The sequence below is a fragment of the Ascaphus truei genome, chromosome 2 (assembly GCF_040206685.1).
Source record: "Ascaphus truei isolate aAscTru1 chromosome 2, aAscTru1.hap1, whole genome shotgun sequence".
Lineage (NCBI taxonomy): Eukaryota > Metazoa > Chordata > Amphibia > Anura > Ascaphidae > Ascaphus > Ascaphus truei.
In genome coordinates, this window is record NC_134484.1 from 471,424,825 (window position 1) to 471,444,126 (window position 19,302).

The 19,302-nt window shown below is 44.9% G+C and overlaps 2 protein-coding genes across 11 annotated transcripts in view; one reads left to right on the forward strand and one right to left on the reverse strand.

Moving 5' to 3' along the window:
• Nucleotides 1–19,302, reverse strand: part of LOC142488353 (uncharacterized) — a 148,567-nt gene that overhangs the window by 36,124 nt on the left and 93,141 nt on the right. The gene's annotated exons all lie outside the window — the stretch shown is intronic.
• LOC142488363 (uncharacterized) overlaps nt 1,186–19,302 on the forward strand; it is a 31,031-nt gene continuing 12,914 nt past the window's right edge. For 3 of the 8 annotated variants that reach the window (XM_075588794.1, XM_075588798.1, XM_075588799.1), the window contains exons 1-3: nt 1,186–1,591; nt 4,616–4,713; nt 17,017–17,130. In XM_075588794.1, the coding sequence (XP_075444909.1) occupies nt 4,695–4,713; nt 17,017–17,130 (133 nt within the window). In that variant the 5' untranslated portion in view covers nt 1,186–1,591; nt 4,616–4,694. Of the gene's footprint in view, nt 1,592–2,811; nt 2,898–4,615; nt 4,714–10,179; nt 10,450–17,016; nt 17,131–19,302 lie in introns of those variants that run through there. The other 5 variants (XM_075588796.1, XM_075588795.1, XM_075588800.1 and 2 more) reach the window with 5 other exon arrangements.

Below are 19,302 nucleotides of genomic sequence, written 5' to 3' on the forward strand. Positions count from 1 at the left end.
GGTTACAGTAATCAAGACGGGAGAGAATGAGGGCCTGAGTCAGAGTTTTAGCAGTCGAACAACAGAGGAAAGTTCCTCCCTTTTGATAGCAATGAGGTAACCTTGTCTTTGTTAAATTAACTCAAGTAAAGTTAACTGAGGTAAACATTGTAATAAATTAATATTGATCAGCGACGACTCTGTTTGCAACAATTGTCATCAGCGTTAGTTATAAATAATAGAAATGATGTAAGGTATAATTCCATATACCATTAACGCAGCAATAGTGCCAGCAATAGCAGTCTCCCGCCATCTCCCCCTGCAACTACTCTCAATATGGCTGCGCGGCGTCAAATGGCGCTGCGTTGCCATGCCAACGGGAACGTCACGTGACGTAACAGCATCACGTGATGCTCGTTGCCATGACAACGAGACGCCACATGATGTCACGACGTCATGCGGTGCCACGTTGTCATGGCGACTTGACGCCGCGTGACGTTACATAGCATCCCGTTGTCATGGCAACAGTGTCATTTTAAAAAATAAATCTCCGGGTTGACCGTCAGTCGAAGGTGGCAACCCTGGTGGGAGGGGGGGGGGGCTTACAAGGGCTACATAAACATAAGGGGGAAAGGGGGAATATAGTATTGCTGCTTTCAATGCACATTGTTTCTGCACAGAACAAGCAGGGGAGGTGTGAGCACAGACAGAACATCACAGCAAGCAGGGGGGGGGAGCACAGGAGGGAGAGGAGGACACAGCTAGCAGGGGGGGGCACGGGAGGGAGAGGGGGGGACACAGCTAGCAGGGGGAGGGGACACAGGAGGGAGGGGAGGACACAGCTAGCAGGGGGAGGGCACACAGGAGGGAGGGGAGGACACAGCTAGCAGGGGGAGGGGGCACAGGAGGGAGGGGAGGACACAGCTAGCAGGGGGAGGGGGCACAGGAGGGAGGGGAGGACACAGCTAGCAGGGGGGGGCACGGGAGGGAGAGGGGGGGACACAGCTAGCAGGGGGAGGGGACACAGGAGGGAGGGGAGGACACAGCTAGCAGGGGGAGGGCACACAGGAGGGAGGGGAGGACACAGCTAGCAGGGGGAGGGGGCACAGGAGGGAGGGGAGGACACAGCTAGCAGGGGGAGGGGGCACAGGAGGGAGGGGAGGACACAGCTAGCAGGGGGATGGGACACAGCTAGCAGGGGGAGGGGACACAGGAGAGAGGGGAGGACACAGCTAGCAAGGGGATGGGAGGGACACAGAAGGGAATATCTGGTTTACAGGAGAGATCCCAGTAAATATGAGGCGTCCCCTCCCCAGGTACAGACAGGGCTGTGTTATCATGCAGGAGAAATGAGCAGCTGCTGAGGGGCTGATAAAGGAGGGGCAGAGGATAAACGGGGCAGTAACCCCCATAAGGGTAGTGGGACTGTCCTCTTCTCCTGCACAATAGGAAGCTTCAGACATTCATTAGCTGCTCACATCCCGGCCTCCTGAGACCTGCAGTCTGGGCAAATAGCCACTAATGTACTGGGCAGCAGGGGACTGGGACCAGTGAGGGAGGAATACAGGGAGTAATCACAGGCCGGCAGGACTCCCTCACAAGCAGCAGCAAGGTAATCATCAGAATATAGTAATAATATATCTGCTTAATCCCTATTTATGATCTATAACACACACAGTTATGGTGGGTAAAAAAGTGACAAAAACCCTCCACTGTAAAGCATATAGCAAATGGAAATATTACTGTGTGCTGATTTGCATGTCTTAGGCCGGGGCCATAGAGGCTTCAGGAGAGCCGAGGCGCGCTAACGCCAGGGTTGCCACCTTCGATTGACGGTCAACCTGGAGATTTTTTTTTTAATGACACTGTGTTGCCATGACAACGGGATGCTATGCAACGTCGTGCGGCGGCAAGTTGCCATGACAACGTGGCACCGCATGACGTTTGTGACATCATGTGGCGTCTCATTGTCATGGCAACGAGCATCACGTGATGCTGTTACAATCACGTGACGTTCCCGTTGGCATGGCAACACAGCGCCATTTGACGCCGCGCAGCCATACTGACAGTAGTTACAGGGGGAGATGGCGGGAGACTGCTATTGATGCGTTAATGGTAAATGGAATTACACCTTACATCATTTCTATTATTTATAGCTAACACTGATGACAATTGTTGCAGACAGAGTCGTCGCTGATCAATATTAATTTATTACAATGGTTTATCTCAGTTTACTTTACTTGAGTTAATTTAACAAAGACAAGGTTACCTCATTGCTATCAAAAGGGAGGAACTGAAGCAGCTTTACTGTAAAGAGAGAGGGGGGGAGAAGAGAGGGGGGGGGAGAAGAGAGGGGGGGGGAGAAGAGAGGGGGAGGGGAGAAGAGAGGGGGGGGGAAGAGAGGGAGAGGGGGGAGAAGAGAGGGAGAGGGGGGAGAAGAGAGGGAGAGGGGGGAGAAGAGAGGGAGAGGGGGGAGAAGAGAGGGAGAGGGGGGAGAAGAGAGGGAGAGGGGGGAGAAGAGAGGGGGGGGGGGGAGAAGAGAGGGGGGGGGAGAAGAGAGGGGGGGAGAAGAGAGAGAGAGAGGGGGGGGAGAAGAGAGAGAGAGAGGGGGGGGAGAAGAGAGAGAGAGAGGGGGGGGGAGAAGAGAGAGAGAGGGGGGGGAGAAGAGAGAGAGAGGGTGGAAGGGAGAGGAGGTGAGATACATTGGGGTGGTGTCTGTTCTCTAGTAGGGTTTCTGAGAATGTTACTGTGTTGTGTATGTGTCAATCGATCTTGTCTAATATAAACTACAACTCCCATGATCCCCTACGTGTGAGCATGCGCAGTAGAGCATTGGGCTGTGACCCGGATGTAGTAGGCAGTGAAGGGAGGAAATGAGTTCTGCACACAGATAGTCCCGTGAGAAATGCAAAGGATCTGTGAGTGATGTAGCAATGAGAAGTCACTTACTATGCTGCCCTGTCTGTAACAACCCGCCCACCCGGAGATTTCAGGGACAAACCCGGAGCCCGGAGAAGGGGATGCCAAACCCGAAGTCTCCGGGTGAAACCCGGAGAGGTGGCAACCCCGGCTAACGCTGAGGCTCGTCTGCTTAAGTCAGCGCGATTCCACGGACTTGCAGGCGAGCCAGCGTGCGCGAAGGGAGCCGGGGGGAGGTGGTTGGAGGCGGGGCAGTGACGTCGCTGGGCCAATCGCTTCAGGCTGATTGGATGTTTTCAGCCGACAGCGCGCTGAAAAACAGCTTGGCTGTCGGCTGAAAATTCCAAAGCCTCAGCACGCCTGCGGACGCTCGCGTGAGCCCCCTCTCAAGGCATCCTCATTGAGGATGCAGGGGCTCAGCACTGAGCGTCCGCACGGCTCAGCACGGCTCGTCCCTCTATGGACTCTGCCTTAGACAGGTCTGCAGCCCTGCCTCTCACCATTATCACCCAGCACAAACTGTATCCATTTTGGCTTTATTTTTGTTAAATAAATCATGACACGGTGTAATATGTCATGTGCTGTTGTTCATCTGAGGTTGTATTTACCTAATTTTAAGACCTGCTAAGGAACAGATGATTGTTATTATGTCCTGATATGTAAAACCATAAAATTCAAAGAGGGTGTACTTTCTTTTTCACACCACTGTACTACTCATTTTAGGGACCCTGCAGAGAGAGAAGTGGCTCAGCTCGATGGCTGTGTGTATTAACCCATGTCACATACACAAGTCACGTGCTCACAGGTGTGTCATGTGTGACAACTGATAAGAAAATGAGACGATAAGGGGGTGAGGCGATCAAACCCCTATTTAATATGGTGAGAAGTGGGGTCAGGTTAGAGGGAGTTACTGCACTGTTCTGCATTGCCCACTTCTCACTGTATAAAATAATAGAGAGACGGTGTCAGTGTGGAACAGAGCTGCTGGACCGGAGAGCGTATCGGGAGCTTTTATCAAAGTCTCTCTAACGCCAAACTGGAGCACCAGATTTATCTGCTTCTTTTATTCATAGTATAGAACTGGACAGTACAGGCATACCCCGCATTAACGTACGCAATGGGACTGGAGCATGTATGTAAAGCGAAAAATGTACCTAAAGTGAAGCACTACCTTTTTCCCCACTTATCGATGCATGTACTGTACTTCAATCGTCATATACGTGCATGACTGATGTAAATAACGCATGTGTAACAGGCTCTATAGTCTCCCCGCTTGCGCACAGCTTCGGTACAGGTAGGGAGCCGGTATTGCTGTTCAGGACGTGCTGACAGGCGCATGCGCGAGTTGCTGTTTGCCTATTGAGCGAGATGTACTTACTCGCGAGTGTACTTAAAGTGAGTGTCCTTAAACCGGGGTATGCCTGTATATTAATTTGTTGCACTAAAATGACGTTGCTATTCTTATGGCTGTTGATCTCTGACTTTTTATGCAATTTTTTTTTATAGTACAAGATTGTGTTACATAATCTTACACCATTGATCGATTTTGCACTGTTTGAACTTAAGTTCCTGTTTGAGGATGGACCATATGTTTGTTTAGGTGCCTCTAACTTTTGGGTTGTTTTTGTGTTAAAAATCTTAGATTTGAAAGCTTATACTAAATTCTGTAAATTTGTCCAATAAAACAAAACATTTCTTCTGTTTCTTTTTTATACAGACACAGCTGATATCCAACAAATATAAATCAAGGAACCTCATATCTCAGCACCTCCATAGGAGCGCTGCTCACTGCCATCATGGATCCACACATGTTAAGTGAGTAGGGGAGCTATTTTGGTGGCTTTTAATCTGCGAGGGAATATCTGGTATTTTGCAGTTATGCGACTTGAACACCCAAACTAATCTTGTGTAAACACGAACTTTCACGGCTCCACTAGGGTGTCACATCAGAATAGTCCATAAGGTAAATGCTCAGTTTCTCAGTCATATAGATGGTGCAGGCTGGGAGTGGATGTAAATGTGGAATACAAATGACTCTTCAGGAAACATACTTTGGTCTATTAAACACAGTTCATAAACACTTCACATAGATATACACAGATAACATGACACAATACACGCAGCAAAATATAAGCGCTTTAGATAATCATCCTCTAGTAGGTTCCGGTCCTATCTGGAGGAGGTACTTATCTTGTTTTACCCGTTGCGAAGGATGAAATGGAAACATCTTTCATGGAGACAGCGATGTGCTAAGAACTTCCAGAATTGGCTGATTCAATATAAGTTCAGGTTACTGTGGGGGCAACCCTATGGGATCTATGCTGCACACTTCATGTGTGCGTGTGTGGTTTCCTGTTAATCCATTGTCATAGGGACAATCTACTGTCATAGGGACATGTTCCACCCTTCAGCACAAGACCGAGTCCTCTTAGTCCAGCACCTGTCAAGAATGCTACAATTCATTTCACATCACTGCTGGTTGGCAAACACGGAAAAGCCAATTAAGCCCAGCCCAGAATCTCAGATTCCGTGGAATGGAGTTAAACACACCTCAAGGCCGAGTGGTTCTTCCCTCCGACAAAAGAAAAAATGTATTTTGTCAATGCATGAGGCTGATGGGCACTATCAGCGACCATACAGGCCGCGAAGTGAGTCAGGTGGCATAGAAAAACGTATCAACAAAACTTCTTACGCCATTGGCAGAGACAGGCGGCAAGCATGGACTAATGTAACTCCTTACCGCAAAACGTAAGAGAATATCTAAAATGTTGGGAAAGCAACAAGAAACTAAAAGCAGGTTGTCCTCTATAAGTGAAAAAATAACTCTGCACTAGTGATGTAGTGATGTGAAATAAAGTGATTAATTAGCAGCTCAAAAACCCAACTAGAACTACCTCTAAGTTCATGAAAACAAATAAAAATACAAATATTGTGGAGTGCTGAATAGTGCAAAATAAATGCCAAATGCAATAAAGGTGAACAAAATGTGAATAACTATCATTGTGAGAAATGTAACAATTGTATTTATAAAAGGTTTTACCAGGAAGTAATACATTGAGTTGCCTCTCATTTTTGAGTTATGATGACAAATACATGGTTACATTATATATATAAATACATTGCATGCACAGTAAGTGATAATATATGATAGAGGTGTATGTAAGAGTTACAGACCAGATTAAAATGAGGCAGCTTTAGTTTTGAAAGAACTTAGACTGGTGGCGTGACTGTGAGAGTCCCCAGTAGATTGTTCCAGTTGTGAGGTGCACGGTAAGAGGAGGAGCGGCCGGATACTTTGTTGAGCCTTGGAACCATGAACAGTCTTGGAGTCAGTGTCACGGGAGACTAGGTCTTATGCACACCTTAATACCGGGATTCTGCACTGAGCACACAAGTTGAGTAAAATAAACTGTAATTTATTTCTTTTCAGACAAACACACAGAATCTTTACAATATACACTTAATAAAACACTTACTGGGATGGGGAAACGAAATCAATTGTTCTTAGAACGGAACAAAATCTCTAGACACCCCTGCACGCATGCAAGTGGGTGCGTTAAAGGATCCGTGTAACAATTCTTGCAGAAGAGGGTGTATATCTTTGTTGCGCTGTAAATTAAACTTCACACTCTGGAACTGCTGATGCTGGAACTTGGTCAAATCAGATTAATCTTATGTGAATCTGCTAGGGACAGGCAAGCAGGCATTTTTATAAGGTTGAAGGCCCTATACGCAACATGCACAACCAATCCCTCCCGTGGGAAAAATTTTCCCACCTATCCCCAGCTTGCCAGTAGTCTGCAGGAAGGGCAGAAGTTACGTCCTGGTTTGCACGGAGCAGGCGGTAAGTTCACACCTAGGCTCCTTAGCATACCGGGATCCTCCGCTTACCTGGCGACACTGGGTCTGGGGTTTGGCCACCAAGTGTGAAGTGTGCATACTTTACACCGGTATCTGGCACTTGTAATATCCCGGACACCCTAACACTTAAGATTGCTGAGGCTTTTCAACTCCGGACTTCTCATAGACATTGAGGCACCCACTCTGCAGGGTGCTTTTGAGGTCCGGAGCTGAGAAATCCCTCAGTTCATTCATCCCTGACATACTTGCAAGTCAAAGGATTTGTTCCCGGGCTAACAGAAAAAAACCTCCCCGGCTTTTACATTTAAAATCAACAGTATAACACAGTTTATTAATAAAGTATGTTCTGCTTGTGCCACTGGAATAAACTTTATATGTGGGTGCATGGTTTCTTTATTCCTAGCTGCACTCAAAATTAGAGTGCTAGCTCACTCCAATCACAAGTTAACTTACTTAATTGAAAGGGCTATGATGTGGGTCTGCGGCTTCACCTAGTTCCCAAGCCAATAAACTTCCCCCCTTTTTAAGTTAAGAAGCTAACAAGGTAACGGATACATTTTGACAGAAACCACTTCAGTTAGACCGCAAACCACTTAATCAATTAACCTTGCGATTGCGAGGTCTAGGTCTTAGAAAGCGATACCTATGCTTCAAAGCGGCCAACCATATACAGCCACGCGTCTTCAGTCTGCGCTTGGTTTAGCACTCGCCGTTCCCTCTTCTGTCGCAAAACCAATTGGCACAGTTTATATACATTCCCATTAGTGCAGCTAGGGATTGAGCTGCAAAATGGGGACAACAAAGATGGTGTAGGGGAAAACGTGTCAGTGTGGTGCACATACAATTAACCCCTTCAATCCCAATGCGATTTACGGTTAATCAGCCGGGTATAATGTCTTTATTAATGGCCTGATTAACCCCTCTATCGCCACAGTCAGATCTCCGATGATAAGGGCTACATATGGTAGTGGTGAGGAGTTTGTTAAGATAGACGGGTACCTTGCCCAGAAAGTATTTGAAGGCAAGACAGTAAAGATTAACTTTGCGCCTATACTCAAGTGATAGCCAATCTAGTTCTTTGAATATTTCGCAGTGATGTGTGTTGTAGTTGTATTGGAGGACAAAACAGCATATTGAATTGTAGAGGGTATGAAGTTTGCTAAGGTGGGTTTGTGGTGCCATGCCATATACTATGTCCCCATAGTCTATAATTGGCATTAGGATCTGCTGTGCGATACACTTTCTGACCAGAAGACGTAGGGAGGATTTGTTCCTATACGTTTGGCATAAGTTTTGGATGTCGGGGGAATTAATGTTCAACCCAAATGTTAAATGGGAGTCAAACCTTATGCCCAAGTATTTAAAACTAGTAATAGGGGCTAGCGTGGTATTAGCGTTGTTTCTGTTCTGGAGCTCATTCATTGGAAGCTTTAAAAAAATAGTCTTGGTCCCAAATACTATTGGTACAGTCTTGTCAGTGTTTAAAAACAGTTCGTTTTGGGAAATCCAATTTTCAGGTCTCAAATATTCTGGTTGAAGCACATGTTCACAGTCGGAGAGGCTAGGACTTTGTGTATACAAGATTGTGTCATCCGCATACATGTTATTGAAGCTTCCTTACAAGCTATAAGACAGTATTTCCCAACCTTTTTTGTTTGGAGGAAACCTTGAAGTATTTTGAAAAATCTTGGGAAACCCTTATCTGGCTGACACATATTAGGTTCGACAGGGGTAAATCACAACATTTCACAGCTCACAAGCCCACTCTATTTCCCACCCTCTACCCATGTATTTCTCTCCCCTCCGTCTCACTCACTCTCCCTCTTTTCCTCACTCACTCCCTCCCCCCCTCTCCTCTCACTCACCCCTACCTTCTGTCAATTACCTCACTCTCACTCCACCCCCCTACAAAATACATACAAAAAAAAACCACCCCCCTAAATATATAAAACCCCAATACATAATAAAAATACCCGCCCCCACCAATACATATTAAAAATGCCCCCGCCAATACATGTTAAACCTGTAAAGGGAGATGGGCTGAACTGCTCCAAGGAAAACAGTTTCAGGCTGCACGGGTCAAATAATCATCATCATTCTCATCATCATCCTCCTCCTCAAATACACACCCCCTGCATCTCGCATCACCCACCCTGCATCTCACATAACCCACCCCCAGGGTGGCACAGAGTCATTCAGAGTGTTGCGCAGAGTCAGTCAGAGGAGGGCACAGAGTCAGTCAGACAGAGGGGGGGGCACAGAGTGAGCCAGTCAGAGGGGGGGGGACACTGAGTGAGCCAGTCAGAGGGGGTGGGGGGGCTCCGAGTGAGCCAATCAGAGGGGGGGGCACTGCGTGAGCCAGTCTGAGGGGGGGCACATAGTCAGAGGAAAAACACACACACAAGAACAAATACACAGGACAGACACAGCCTCACCTCTTGTCTAGTTTTCCAATTGGGAGGAGCGCTGTGATACTCGTGAACATATGCAAAAAAAAAAAAAAAAAGGAAACAATATGATGGTGCAGATGGTAAAAAATAAAAGTGATCAAAAACAGTCTCTGCAATGGTTGTACTCACAAATGATAAGGTCAAAATAAACGTATCAGAGACCCATCTCTCTCTGATAGGAGCCCTTTAATGGATGCCCTCTTAGGATGGTATATTAGTTGAAATTCTGGAAGCTTGTGGTGTATTGTAGATCATATGGATAATCAAAGTATCTCCCAAGGATTATAGAGAAAAAAGAGAGAACGCACAATAGTATAGTACGATCTAAAATAGTTTTGCACAACAGTATAAATATAAATATAGCACTCACATTTTACATATAAGATATATTCGAGGGAGAGGACAGCTGTAGTCAGACGGATGGTGCCGGTATCTCCAGGAACGACAGAACACTTCCGCGTGCGTCACGTGTGCCCGCGTCACATCCCGTGACGTCTCAGGTAAGGGCGGAAAGGCTGCCTTGTGTGTCCGTCTCGCTAGTTTGCCAGCACCTGCCTCCGGTATTCTCCCCAGCTCTGTCACTTCCCACAGCTGATCGATTCAACGCGTTTCGCTGTGGCTTCTCCCTCGAATATATCTTATATGTAAAATGTGAGTGAGTGGAAAACTACACAAGATCTATTTGGACCTGGACAGTTCTCATAAAGGGTGTAGAGCTGCTTTATATTATTAAAGTGTATTTCACATTATAATTATATTTATAATTCACGTTGTGTTGGTGGAGGTCACTTATCACATTTGTGATATCAATTGCACATTATACATTTCTATCACTTATATTGTGTATATTAATTATTATTATATTGTAGTTTAGAAGCGCCCGGTTTTCACTTTGTGTGTTTCTGTTCACCTCTTGTCTGCATGGCCACACCCCGCAGGCTCATCACACCTCCTGATTGGTCGATTAGCCAGCAGCAGCTAATCAGGATAGAGGAAACTACCCAGCCCTCTAACAGCCCTGCTCTGGGAAATCGGGGAAATCCCATGGAACCCTTCTGATGCCCTCACGGAACCCCAGGGTTCCACGGAACTCTGGTTGGGAAACAGTGCTGTAGGAAGATCTTTGATGAACACTGAGAAGAAAAGGGGCTCCAGAGCCGAGCCTTGCGGGACACCGCAGGTGATATCCAAGGGGTTAGCGTTAGAGCCTGAGATACACATGTTGGGATCTACCTGATGGGTAGGAATTAAACCATTTTTTTTTTTTTAAACTTTGATTTTATTAATTTTTTTCCAGAACAAAAATACAATGAGTTTATGAGGATAACCCTAAGGGGTCCCCTCTTTCGAGTATTCTCATATCATTTAATTTAACATTGTAGGCATTGTACATTCCTTGAACCTTATCCTGCACATATCGATTTCACGTATACTGACATTCAGTAGACCAGAACAAACCACAAATGAACAAACAGACAGATATTAATAAAATAATTTTTTTTTTATAATTAAATTATAGGGGATGGGGGTGTGGGGGAGTTGACTGTAATTCTCGACCTCTTCTCCTCCAAGAAGGTTCCAAGTCAGAGCCATATTCCGGACTCCCGACTTCCCATATTTGACTCTAAGATTCTACGTGATTTGGCCTATCCAGGTCAAAGGAGAACGCATTTATTTCAATTAATATCAAATTATGGATACCTCAACCCCGGGGATGTCTGTCTGGGCCAACCACGGCCTCCAGACTTTTAGATAATTTTTCCCTGTGTCATTAACTAAGCTTGTTAATTTTTCCATTTGACACACAGACCAAATTCTGTTCCGAATTTTTAGGATATTTGGAATTTCAGATTGTTTCCACAATGCTGCAATCTCACATCTCGTAGCAGTTGCAAAATGTGCAATCAACTTGTTAGCTGTTTTAGAGATTTGCGGCAATGGAGTATTCAATAAGAACAACCATGGACCCGGGGGAATTTTGAGATCAAATATTCTCTGTACCCAATTTTAAAATTCCTCCCATAGTGGAGTGATGCGAGGGCAAGACCACAGCATGTGTAATAAATTTGCTGTTTCTCCACATTGTCACGGGCACAATGGGGAGTAACCTGGTATAAATTTTGATAATTTGAGTGGGGTCAGGTACCACCTCATCAGGATTTTATATGCGTTCTCCTTTAACGTTGTGCATATCGAGGACTTGGCGGGGGCCGTGACTATTTTTGTCCAGCTTTTCGCATCTATTTCCTCTCCCATTGTCTCATATATTTTAGTTTGGGGCTATTCCCTGAGGCAGAACCGACCACTTCTCTGTCCATGTGCGATATAAGTCCCTTCGTATCGGATTTAACAATACAGAGCCTTTCGAATGAAGTCAGTAGTGGAAAGGGGGCGATTTTTATTTAAAATGCGCGGATCTGGAGGTATCTAAAGAATTCAGCGTTAGGGGTGTCTTTGTCTGCTTTGATTTGATCAAAATTTTTAATGCTTCTAATCCCCTCCAGATCTCGAAAGTTATTAAAGCCTCTCTGCTGCCAAATTGTGAAATTACCTCTATCCAGGCCCGGAGCGAAGTCCGGGTTCCCCCAAAGGGGGGTCACTGCGGAATTTCTAGTGGTCAGTGTGTGTTTAAACTTACATCTCTCCCAGACCAAGCGGCTTTTTCATTGATTTGAGCGCTATTTTGGGGAGCCAGATCATGTTACTTAACTCCAGTGGGGAGCAGCAACTATGGTCCAGGGCAACCCATCTTTTCAATGCTGGGTCACTCTGCCACTGAATAATTTGGCATAATTGTGCCGCCTTTTAGTAGGATAACAGACAAGGTATTGCTAGGCCTCCCGTCAGGGTGGATTTTTTCATAATTGTTTTGTTTACTCTCGGTCATTTACCTTCCCAGACGAATTCGGATTGGAGTGAGCCGATCTCACGCACTTTTATGGGTATTGGTAATGTTTGAATGAGATATATAATGCGTGGGAGCAAGTTCATCTTGAGGCTATATATCCTCCCAATCCACGATATTTTATATGATCCCCATCTCCGAAGATCTTTTTTCAATGTCCAAATCAGTCCGGGGAAATTTGCCTCATAGAGATTCTTATACTCCTTAGTAAGGCGGACGCCGAGATATGTAATATTTTTGGTTTGCCAATTAAAATTGAGTTCAATTAGTTTTTCCATAGGTTTGGGTAGGTTAATGTTTAGGGCTTCAGATTTGGCCTGATTTATCTTAAAGCCTGAGATTCGTCCAAAGTTATCCAACAAGTCCAGTAGATTCGGCAAGGAGGTGAGGGGTTTAGTAATGGCTAACATAATGTCATCCGCATAAAGCGTTATTTTGTGTATTTGTGAGCGGATGTCTATGCCCACAATATTTGAATTGGACCGAATTTGTGCAGCGGTTCTACGCATAGGGCAAACAACAGGGGTTAAAGAGGGCATCCCTGTCTCGTCCCGCTCTTAATCTGAAACAGCTCAGATGGAAAGTCTTGATGTATTACTCTAGCTGCCGGGCACGTATACAAGGCCATGATTGCGTTCCTCACCTTGTCTCCAAACCCAAAGGCCCCAAGCGTGGCTTTTAGATATGACCAGTCGATCCTGTCAAAAGCTTTTTCCGCGTCTAAGCTCAACAGCATACCTTCTACTTTGTTAACATTGACTATCTCTATTAGATCAATGATTTGTTGGATATTATCAGCTGCTTGCCGATCCTTGATAAAAACCGACCTGATCTGGATGTATGAACCTAGGCAGGATGCGTTTTAATCTGTTGGCCATTAATTTAGCGTAAATTTTAATATCCGAATTAATTAGCGAGATTCGTCTGTAACTCTTACAATCCAGAGGATCTTTGCCTGATTTGTGAATTACAGAGATAGATGCCTAGAGCATTTGTTCCGGGAAAGGTTCTCCTTCAAGGACCGCATTGAAAATCTTAAGGAGGCAGGGGGCTAGTAGCTTCAGGAATTTCTTATAGTACTGTAAAGGTTTGAGAAACCATCCGGCCCCGGGGCCTTAGATGTTTTCAGCTCCTTGACCACATGTGTTAATTCCTCTATAGTCAAATTTGCACCCATCACCTCTCTCTCCAAATCCCCAATCTTAGTAGATTCGAGGAATCGAGAAACTCTCGACATGCTTTCTCTCTTTTACGGTTCCCTACTACTTTCTCACCGTTGTACAGTACCTCATAGAAGTTCTTAAATTCCTCTACAATTCCTAGGGTTAGCTGTAACTGACCCTACGGAGGAGCGTATCCCCTGTATATTATAATTCGTTTGAGGATTTCTCAATTTAGTTGCCATCATGGTATCTGGTCTGTTTGCCCTTTCGTAGTATTTTCTCCTTGATCAACTCAGTGCTTTCTCTTCCTTGGAGGTCAACACAAGATTTAATTTAATCTTTGTGTCCTGTAGTTCTTTGAGGATCTGGGGGTTATTGGTGAGCTTATGGCGAGTTGTGAGAGTTTTCAAATCAGCCTGTAGTTTTGTGATTGCGGCATTTCTTTCCCTTTTTTTGCAGCTGATAAGCCAACTAAGAAACCTCTCATAGTCGCTTTGTAGGCTTCCCATAATGGGGAATATTTTTGCACACTACCATCATTTGTCTTAAAGAACCGATCCAGTTCCTCCCCCACCAACGGCGGGGTTTCCGGAGTTTTTAGGATCGATTTATTAAGCTTCCAGTTCGCTCCCGGTCGGGCCAGGTTAATTTGGTCGCACCTCGGCTCTATAGGTGCATGGTCAGACCATGAAATATCATGGATCTCTGAGTGAGAGACCTTTGGAACCATTCTACTAGAGACAAAGAAGTAGTCGATTCTGCTATATGTACCGTGGGGGTGTGAGAAGAAAGTGTAAGCTCTCTGCCCGGGATGCTGCTCCCTCCATATATCTACAAGTTGATTGGTTTGAACCCCAATCTTTAGAGCCTTAAGCGTTCTGCTATGGGTCGTCTTCCCTATTTTGGAGCTGTCTACTCTTGCGTCAAGGACCATATTACAGTCTCCCGCTAGGATAATGTTTCCTTTTGCTGTCCTGTGTAATACCCCAAAAAACTTTGTGAAGATATCTGGATCATTCTCACACGGGGCATATATTGTGCCTAGTGTTAAATATTGTAACCGATGCATGGCAGCAGACACAGCTCCTTTAAGCCCTTCATTGAAAACGTGTCTGTGGCCAGTCAGAGTCAGTTTTCTCTTCTTTCTTTTGGGGAGGCTCCCACTCGGTTCCAGGACGTCGAGGGGACTGGTTCTTCATTGGGTGAGTGCTGAGGAGGACTCGGGGTGACGGGGACTTTGTTCAGCTGCCACAGGAACGCTTCTCTCTCCTCAATTCTTCTGAAGCTATGTGGGACACCATTCCTGAGGATAAATAATCCGAATGGGAATAGCCAGCGATATTTTATGTCCTTCTCTCTCAGAGCCCTGGTGATCGGTTGGAAGCTCTTTCTTCTTGCCAGGGTAGTGGGTGCCAGGTCCTGGAAGACCTGAGATTTTATGCTCTCATATTCCAGGTTTTTAGCAGCCTTTGCGATCTGGGAGACCATCTCTTTTGTTTTGTAATAATGAAATCTTAGGATGATGTCTCGTGGAGGGTCAGAGGTTTGAGGTTTGGCACGCTGCGCCCCGATGACATCTATCCAGACACCTCTCATTTTCAGGCTTGTCAGGGAATAGTAGAAAAGAGTGAAAGTGCGCAGCTAATAACTAGTGACAACAAATATCAAGTGAACAGTGCACCGTGATTAAACAAACAATGTTGTGGACCTTAAGTGTGGATCTTGCACTAATCGTGGGTCTGCAGCCTTTCTTGGGGGTGGCTCGACACCCCAGGAACTAAACAAAAAACAAGCTCTCGAACCAATCCACGATCTCAAACAGCAACGGGCCACAGTACTGGACTGACAAGCACGCTGTGCATTCCACGAGAGGCATTGCGGAAGCGGAGGAGCGACTCGTGACGTCATCGCCGAGCGCATAACGAGGAGTGGCGGCAAACGGTGCAGTGATCCACGAACGCTGATTCCTGCGGCTTTTTTAACACCCTGTGAGCTGTGTGCTGTGGGGCTTTCCATACAAGGGACTTATCCACCTACCACCCCTAAACGGAGGACGCTGTAAGGGACAGATGAGACGACTCCAGACCCATTGCATGCTGAGATCCATCCGAGGGTGTCGCACAGTGTCATCTCCTGGTGTGGTAAACCTATATACCAACTGCTTGTTTATTCTCACTTGATGTACGCAGAACTATTTACTTTTAACCATAAAGTCACATTTTATACTTTAATACACTATGTGCGTTGTGCGCCTTGTTCTTTTGTTTTTTGTCAGGGAATAATTGCTCTAGCCATTTTGACACGAAATCGTCGGCGTCTGTTATTGATTCCGGAACCCCTCTTAACCTCAAGTTATTCCTCCTCTCCCTGTTCTCCATGTCTTCTAATTTTCCCCCCATTTCCTCCACTTTTGTGCTGAGTAGGGTCGTGGTCTTGACATTTTTTTGCAGGGATTTGATAGTTTCATCCATTTTGTTTTCCACTACATTTGGTCCTTTCTCCCAGCCCACCCACCTCCTTCCTCATTTCCCAAAGTTCCCTTTTAAAGAAAGCCTTCATTTGGCCACAAAATTCTCTGATATCATCTTTGGTGGCTGGGGTTGTATCCCTGGGGGCATCGCTCCGCTCCGAGTGCTCGCTTTCAGAGCCTGATCCGGCATCTTGGGGTTCCTGGCTTCCCGCCCGTGACTTCCCCGACTTAGCATAAAATTCTGTCAGTAGGGGTTTTTTTCTCTTCTGCCTCGTTTGTGTCGGCATCTCTAGTGTTTCCGACAACAGTTGTGCTTGAGAAAAAGTTAGATTTCGGTGCAGATCTGGCTAATTTCTTCCAAAAATGCGCCGGTCGGGATGTCGCTTTTAAGTCAAGCTTCCATCCACTCCACTGTCGCGCATGCGCTTCCGGAATTAAACCATTTTAACGCATGCTTCCCTATTCCAGAGCACTGAAGTTTGTTTAGCAATATAACATGATCAACAGTATCAAAAGCCTTTGCAAAATCTAGGAATATTGCACCAGTAAGATGTCCCATTGCACACTGAATCTCATTGCAAACTTTTAGGGTGGTAGTTACCGTGGAGTGTTTGGGGCGAAAGCCAGATTGGAATTGTCTAAGGAAATTTGTCTTGGTATAGTAATTGCTTAACTGTGAGTGAACACATTTCCATGACTTTGGATAGTATTGGGTGAAGAGACATTGGCCTGTAGTTTTGAGACCGTGTTTGTGTCCCCACTTTTGAAGATTGGGACGGCTGTCGGTTTTCCAGATCTTAGGGATATGGCCTGCAGACAGAATAGAGTTGACAAGGGGAGCGAGTGGTTTTACAACAGCCAGGGTGGCAAGTCATAGGAACTTGGATTTCAGTAATTTTTTCCACGGCGCCCAAAGTGAAAACAAAGTTGTATATACATACCTAGCAGTTGCAGTGCGCAGTTGGTGGCTTGGTGCTGTTACGGTTAGTTAAAAAAATTAAACGCGAAATGTAAAAACCACAAAAACAATGTATTGGTGGAAATAATTAGTGAGACGGATGAGCCTGTTTTTCACTACACATCTTTTCAAATATCGAGGGGGCTATACTTTTTTTCCCTGGCTTCAACTCTTTAAGTAATTTTCTTCCAGAAGGGCCAGTAACACATTTCTTTACAATTCTTTGCTACTATTCTATATCAGAGGAGATATCAGAAGAAGAGCCCCCACTCCCAGCTTAACATGATGGATTTTTCTTTTCTTATTGCCAGGTTTCCCAGTGATTGTGCCACAGAGTTTAGAGATTAAGTCAGAGAAAGAAGAGCCGAAGACTGAGGAACGTCTGACAACCATAAAGAGTGAAATGGATTCATTTCCTATTGGTGGTAAGTACCTTTATATCCCCACTTGTCTTTATTCAAATTGTTTAAAAATTGAACTGACATGTCTACAATATTGGGGAAAATAACATTAATGCAATAATAGAATTACAAGCTACTTGTTCTAATAACCTTTGAAAATCATGTGTTTTGTTGTTATTGTTGTTATTATTATTCTGATAATATTCTTATGAGAATATTATTGTTATTGAGGTTTGAACATTGGTAGCACCAAAAACTGTTTCCAGCGCTCCAGGTTCATAATCAAGTACAATCACTTACTTTTCACGTCCAGTTAGGAATCGGTATGTAGTCACATTAAAGGAGTATTTAGGGTTAATTACCTCTCATAGGAAGTCCGTAGGCCTGCTGGGTTTTCTGGAAAAGCCACGTGCAGCATAGTGGAGTAATATGACTCTCAAATGAGTATAAAGGTTGGAAATGGGTCCCTGACCTTCAACGGATGAGATGGAGCACATTTGGAAAAAAACTATTTTAAGACCACCTTCCACTGTTTGACAGTGTATTCTGCCTATGCTCATAGCATCTAAATGCCAAGATTAATCCAGAAGCTTGAACCTCACTAATTTCCCTATTTACCTTTTTCCTCTCCCTGACCACCACCTCATCTCATCTCTGAATTCTCCTTTTCACTTCCATTTACCCCTCCGTTCTGTAGAGACCTGCGTTTCATTAAGCCAAACGCTCTCAGCTCCACTTTGCTCTCCTCCCTCTTCTGTCTGTTCCTCTACTGATTCCGACAACCTTGTTATGAAGTCTAATTTTGCCCTATCTTTCTCTAAAGATCTACATGCCCCACTTCTTCTCTTCCACTCTCACCCTTCTAACCCCAGACCTTGGTTTAACTGCCATACATGCTTTGCCCCTACACTCGCTCCTCTTAATGCAATATCCTAGATAAATCCTTATTGCCTCCTAGATGCAATATCATATTCTCTTGAAGTTGATGAGATACAGCCCACTAGAAGATACATCCTACGTCGGAGGAAGAGTCCAGCAATTCCAGAATGCTTGGGCGCAAATAATTATTGACTCTTGGGTGCTCAACGTTGTCAGCAAGGAATACTGTTTGGAATTCAAAACTAGACCTGGAGGGCACAGGTTGAGAAGAACCTGATGATCGGGAAACAAACTTGTCATACAGTATCCAACAGCTTATGAATGATAGTGCAATTCAACCAGTTCCACAACAAGAAAGCTATTGATGTATCTACTCGCCAATGTTCCTCAGGAAAAAGGTGAATTAAGGTCTATCATGGATGTAAGAGGAGTAAACAAACTGCTCAAGGTAAGGAAATTCAAAATGGAGTCACTGAAGACCATCATTGTGGCAATGGACCAGGGGGACTGGCTTGTATCAGTATACCGAAGGATGCCTACTTCCATGTACCCATATGTCACAGACACAGAAAGTATCTGCAATTTGCAATAGGGGTAGCACACTACCAATTCAGAGCTCTTCCCATTTTGGTCTCTCTGTCACCAAGAATATTCACAAAGGTGTTGATAACACTCATCGCCGAAATGAAGGAATACAATTTTTCCTTGCCTGGATGAAATTCTTATAAAGGCACAAGACCGAGTCCTCTTAGTCCAACACCTATCGAGAATGCTACAATTCATTTCACATCACAGCTGGTTGGCCAACACGGAAAAGAGCCAATTAAGCCCAACCCAGAATCTCAGATTCCTGGGAATGGAGTTAAACACACAGCAAGGCTGAGTGGTTCTTCCCTCCGACAAAAGAGAGAATGTATTTTGTCAATGCATGGGGCTGATGGGCACTATCCGCGACCATACAGGTGGTTAAGTGGGTCAGGTGGCAAAGAAGAATGTATCAACAAAACTTCTTACTGTATGCCATTGGCAGAGACAGGCGGCAAGCATGGACGAATGTAACTCCTTACCGCAAAACGTAAGAGAATATCTAAAATGTTGGGAAAGCAACAAGAACCTAAAAGCAGGTTGTCCTCTATAAGTGAAAAAATAACTCTGCACTAGTGATGTGAAATAAAGTGATTAATTAGCAGCTCAAAAACCCACCTAGAACTACCTCTAAGTTCATGAAAACACATAAAAATACAAATATTGTGGAGCGCTGAAAAGTGCAAAATAAATGCCAAATGCAATAAAGGTGAACAAAATGTGAATAACTAT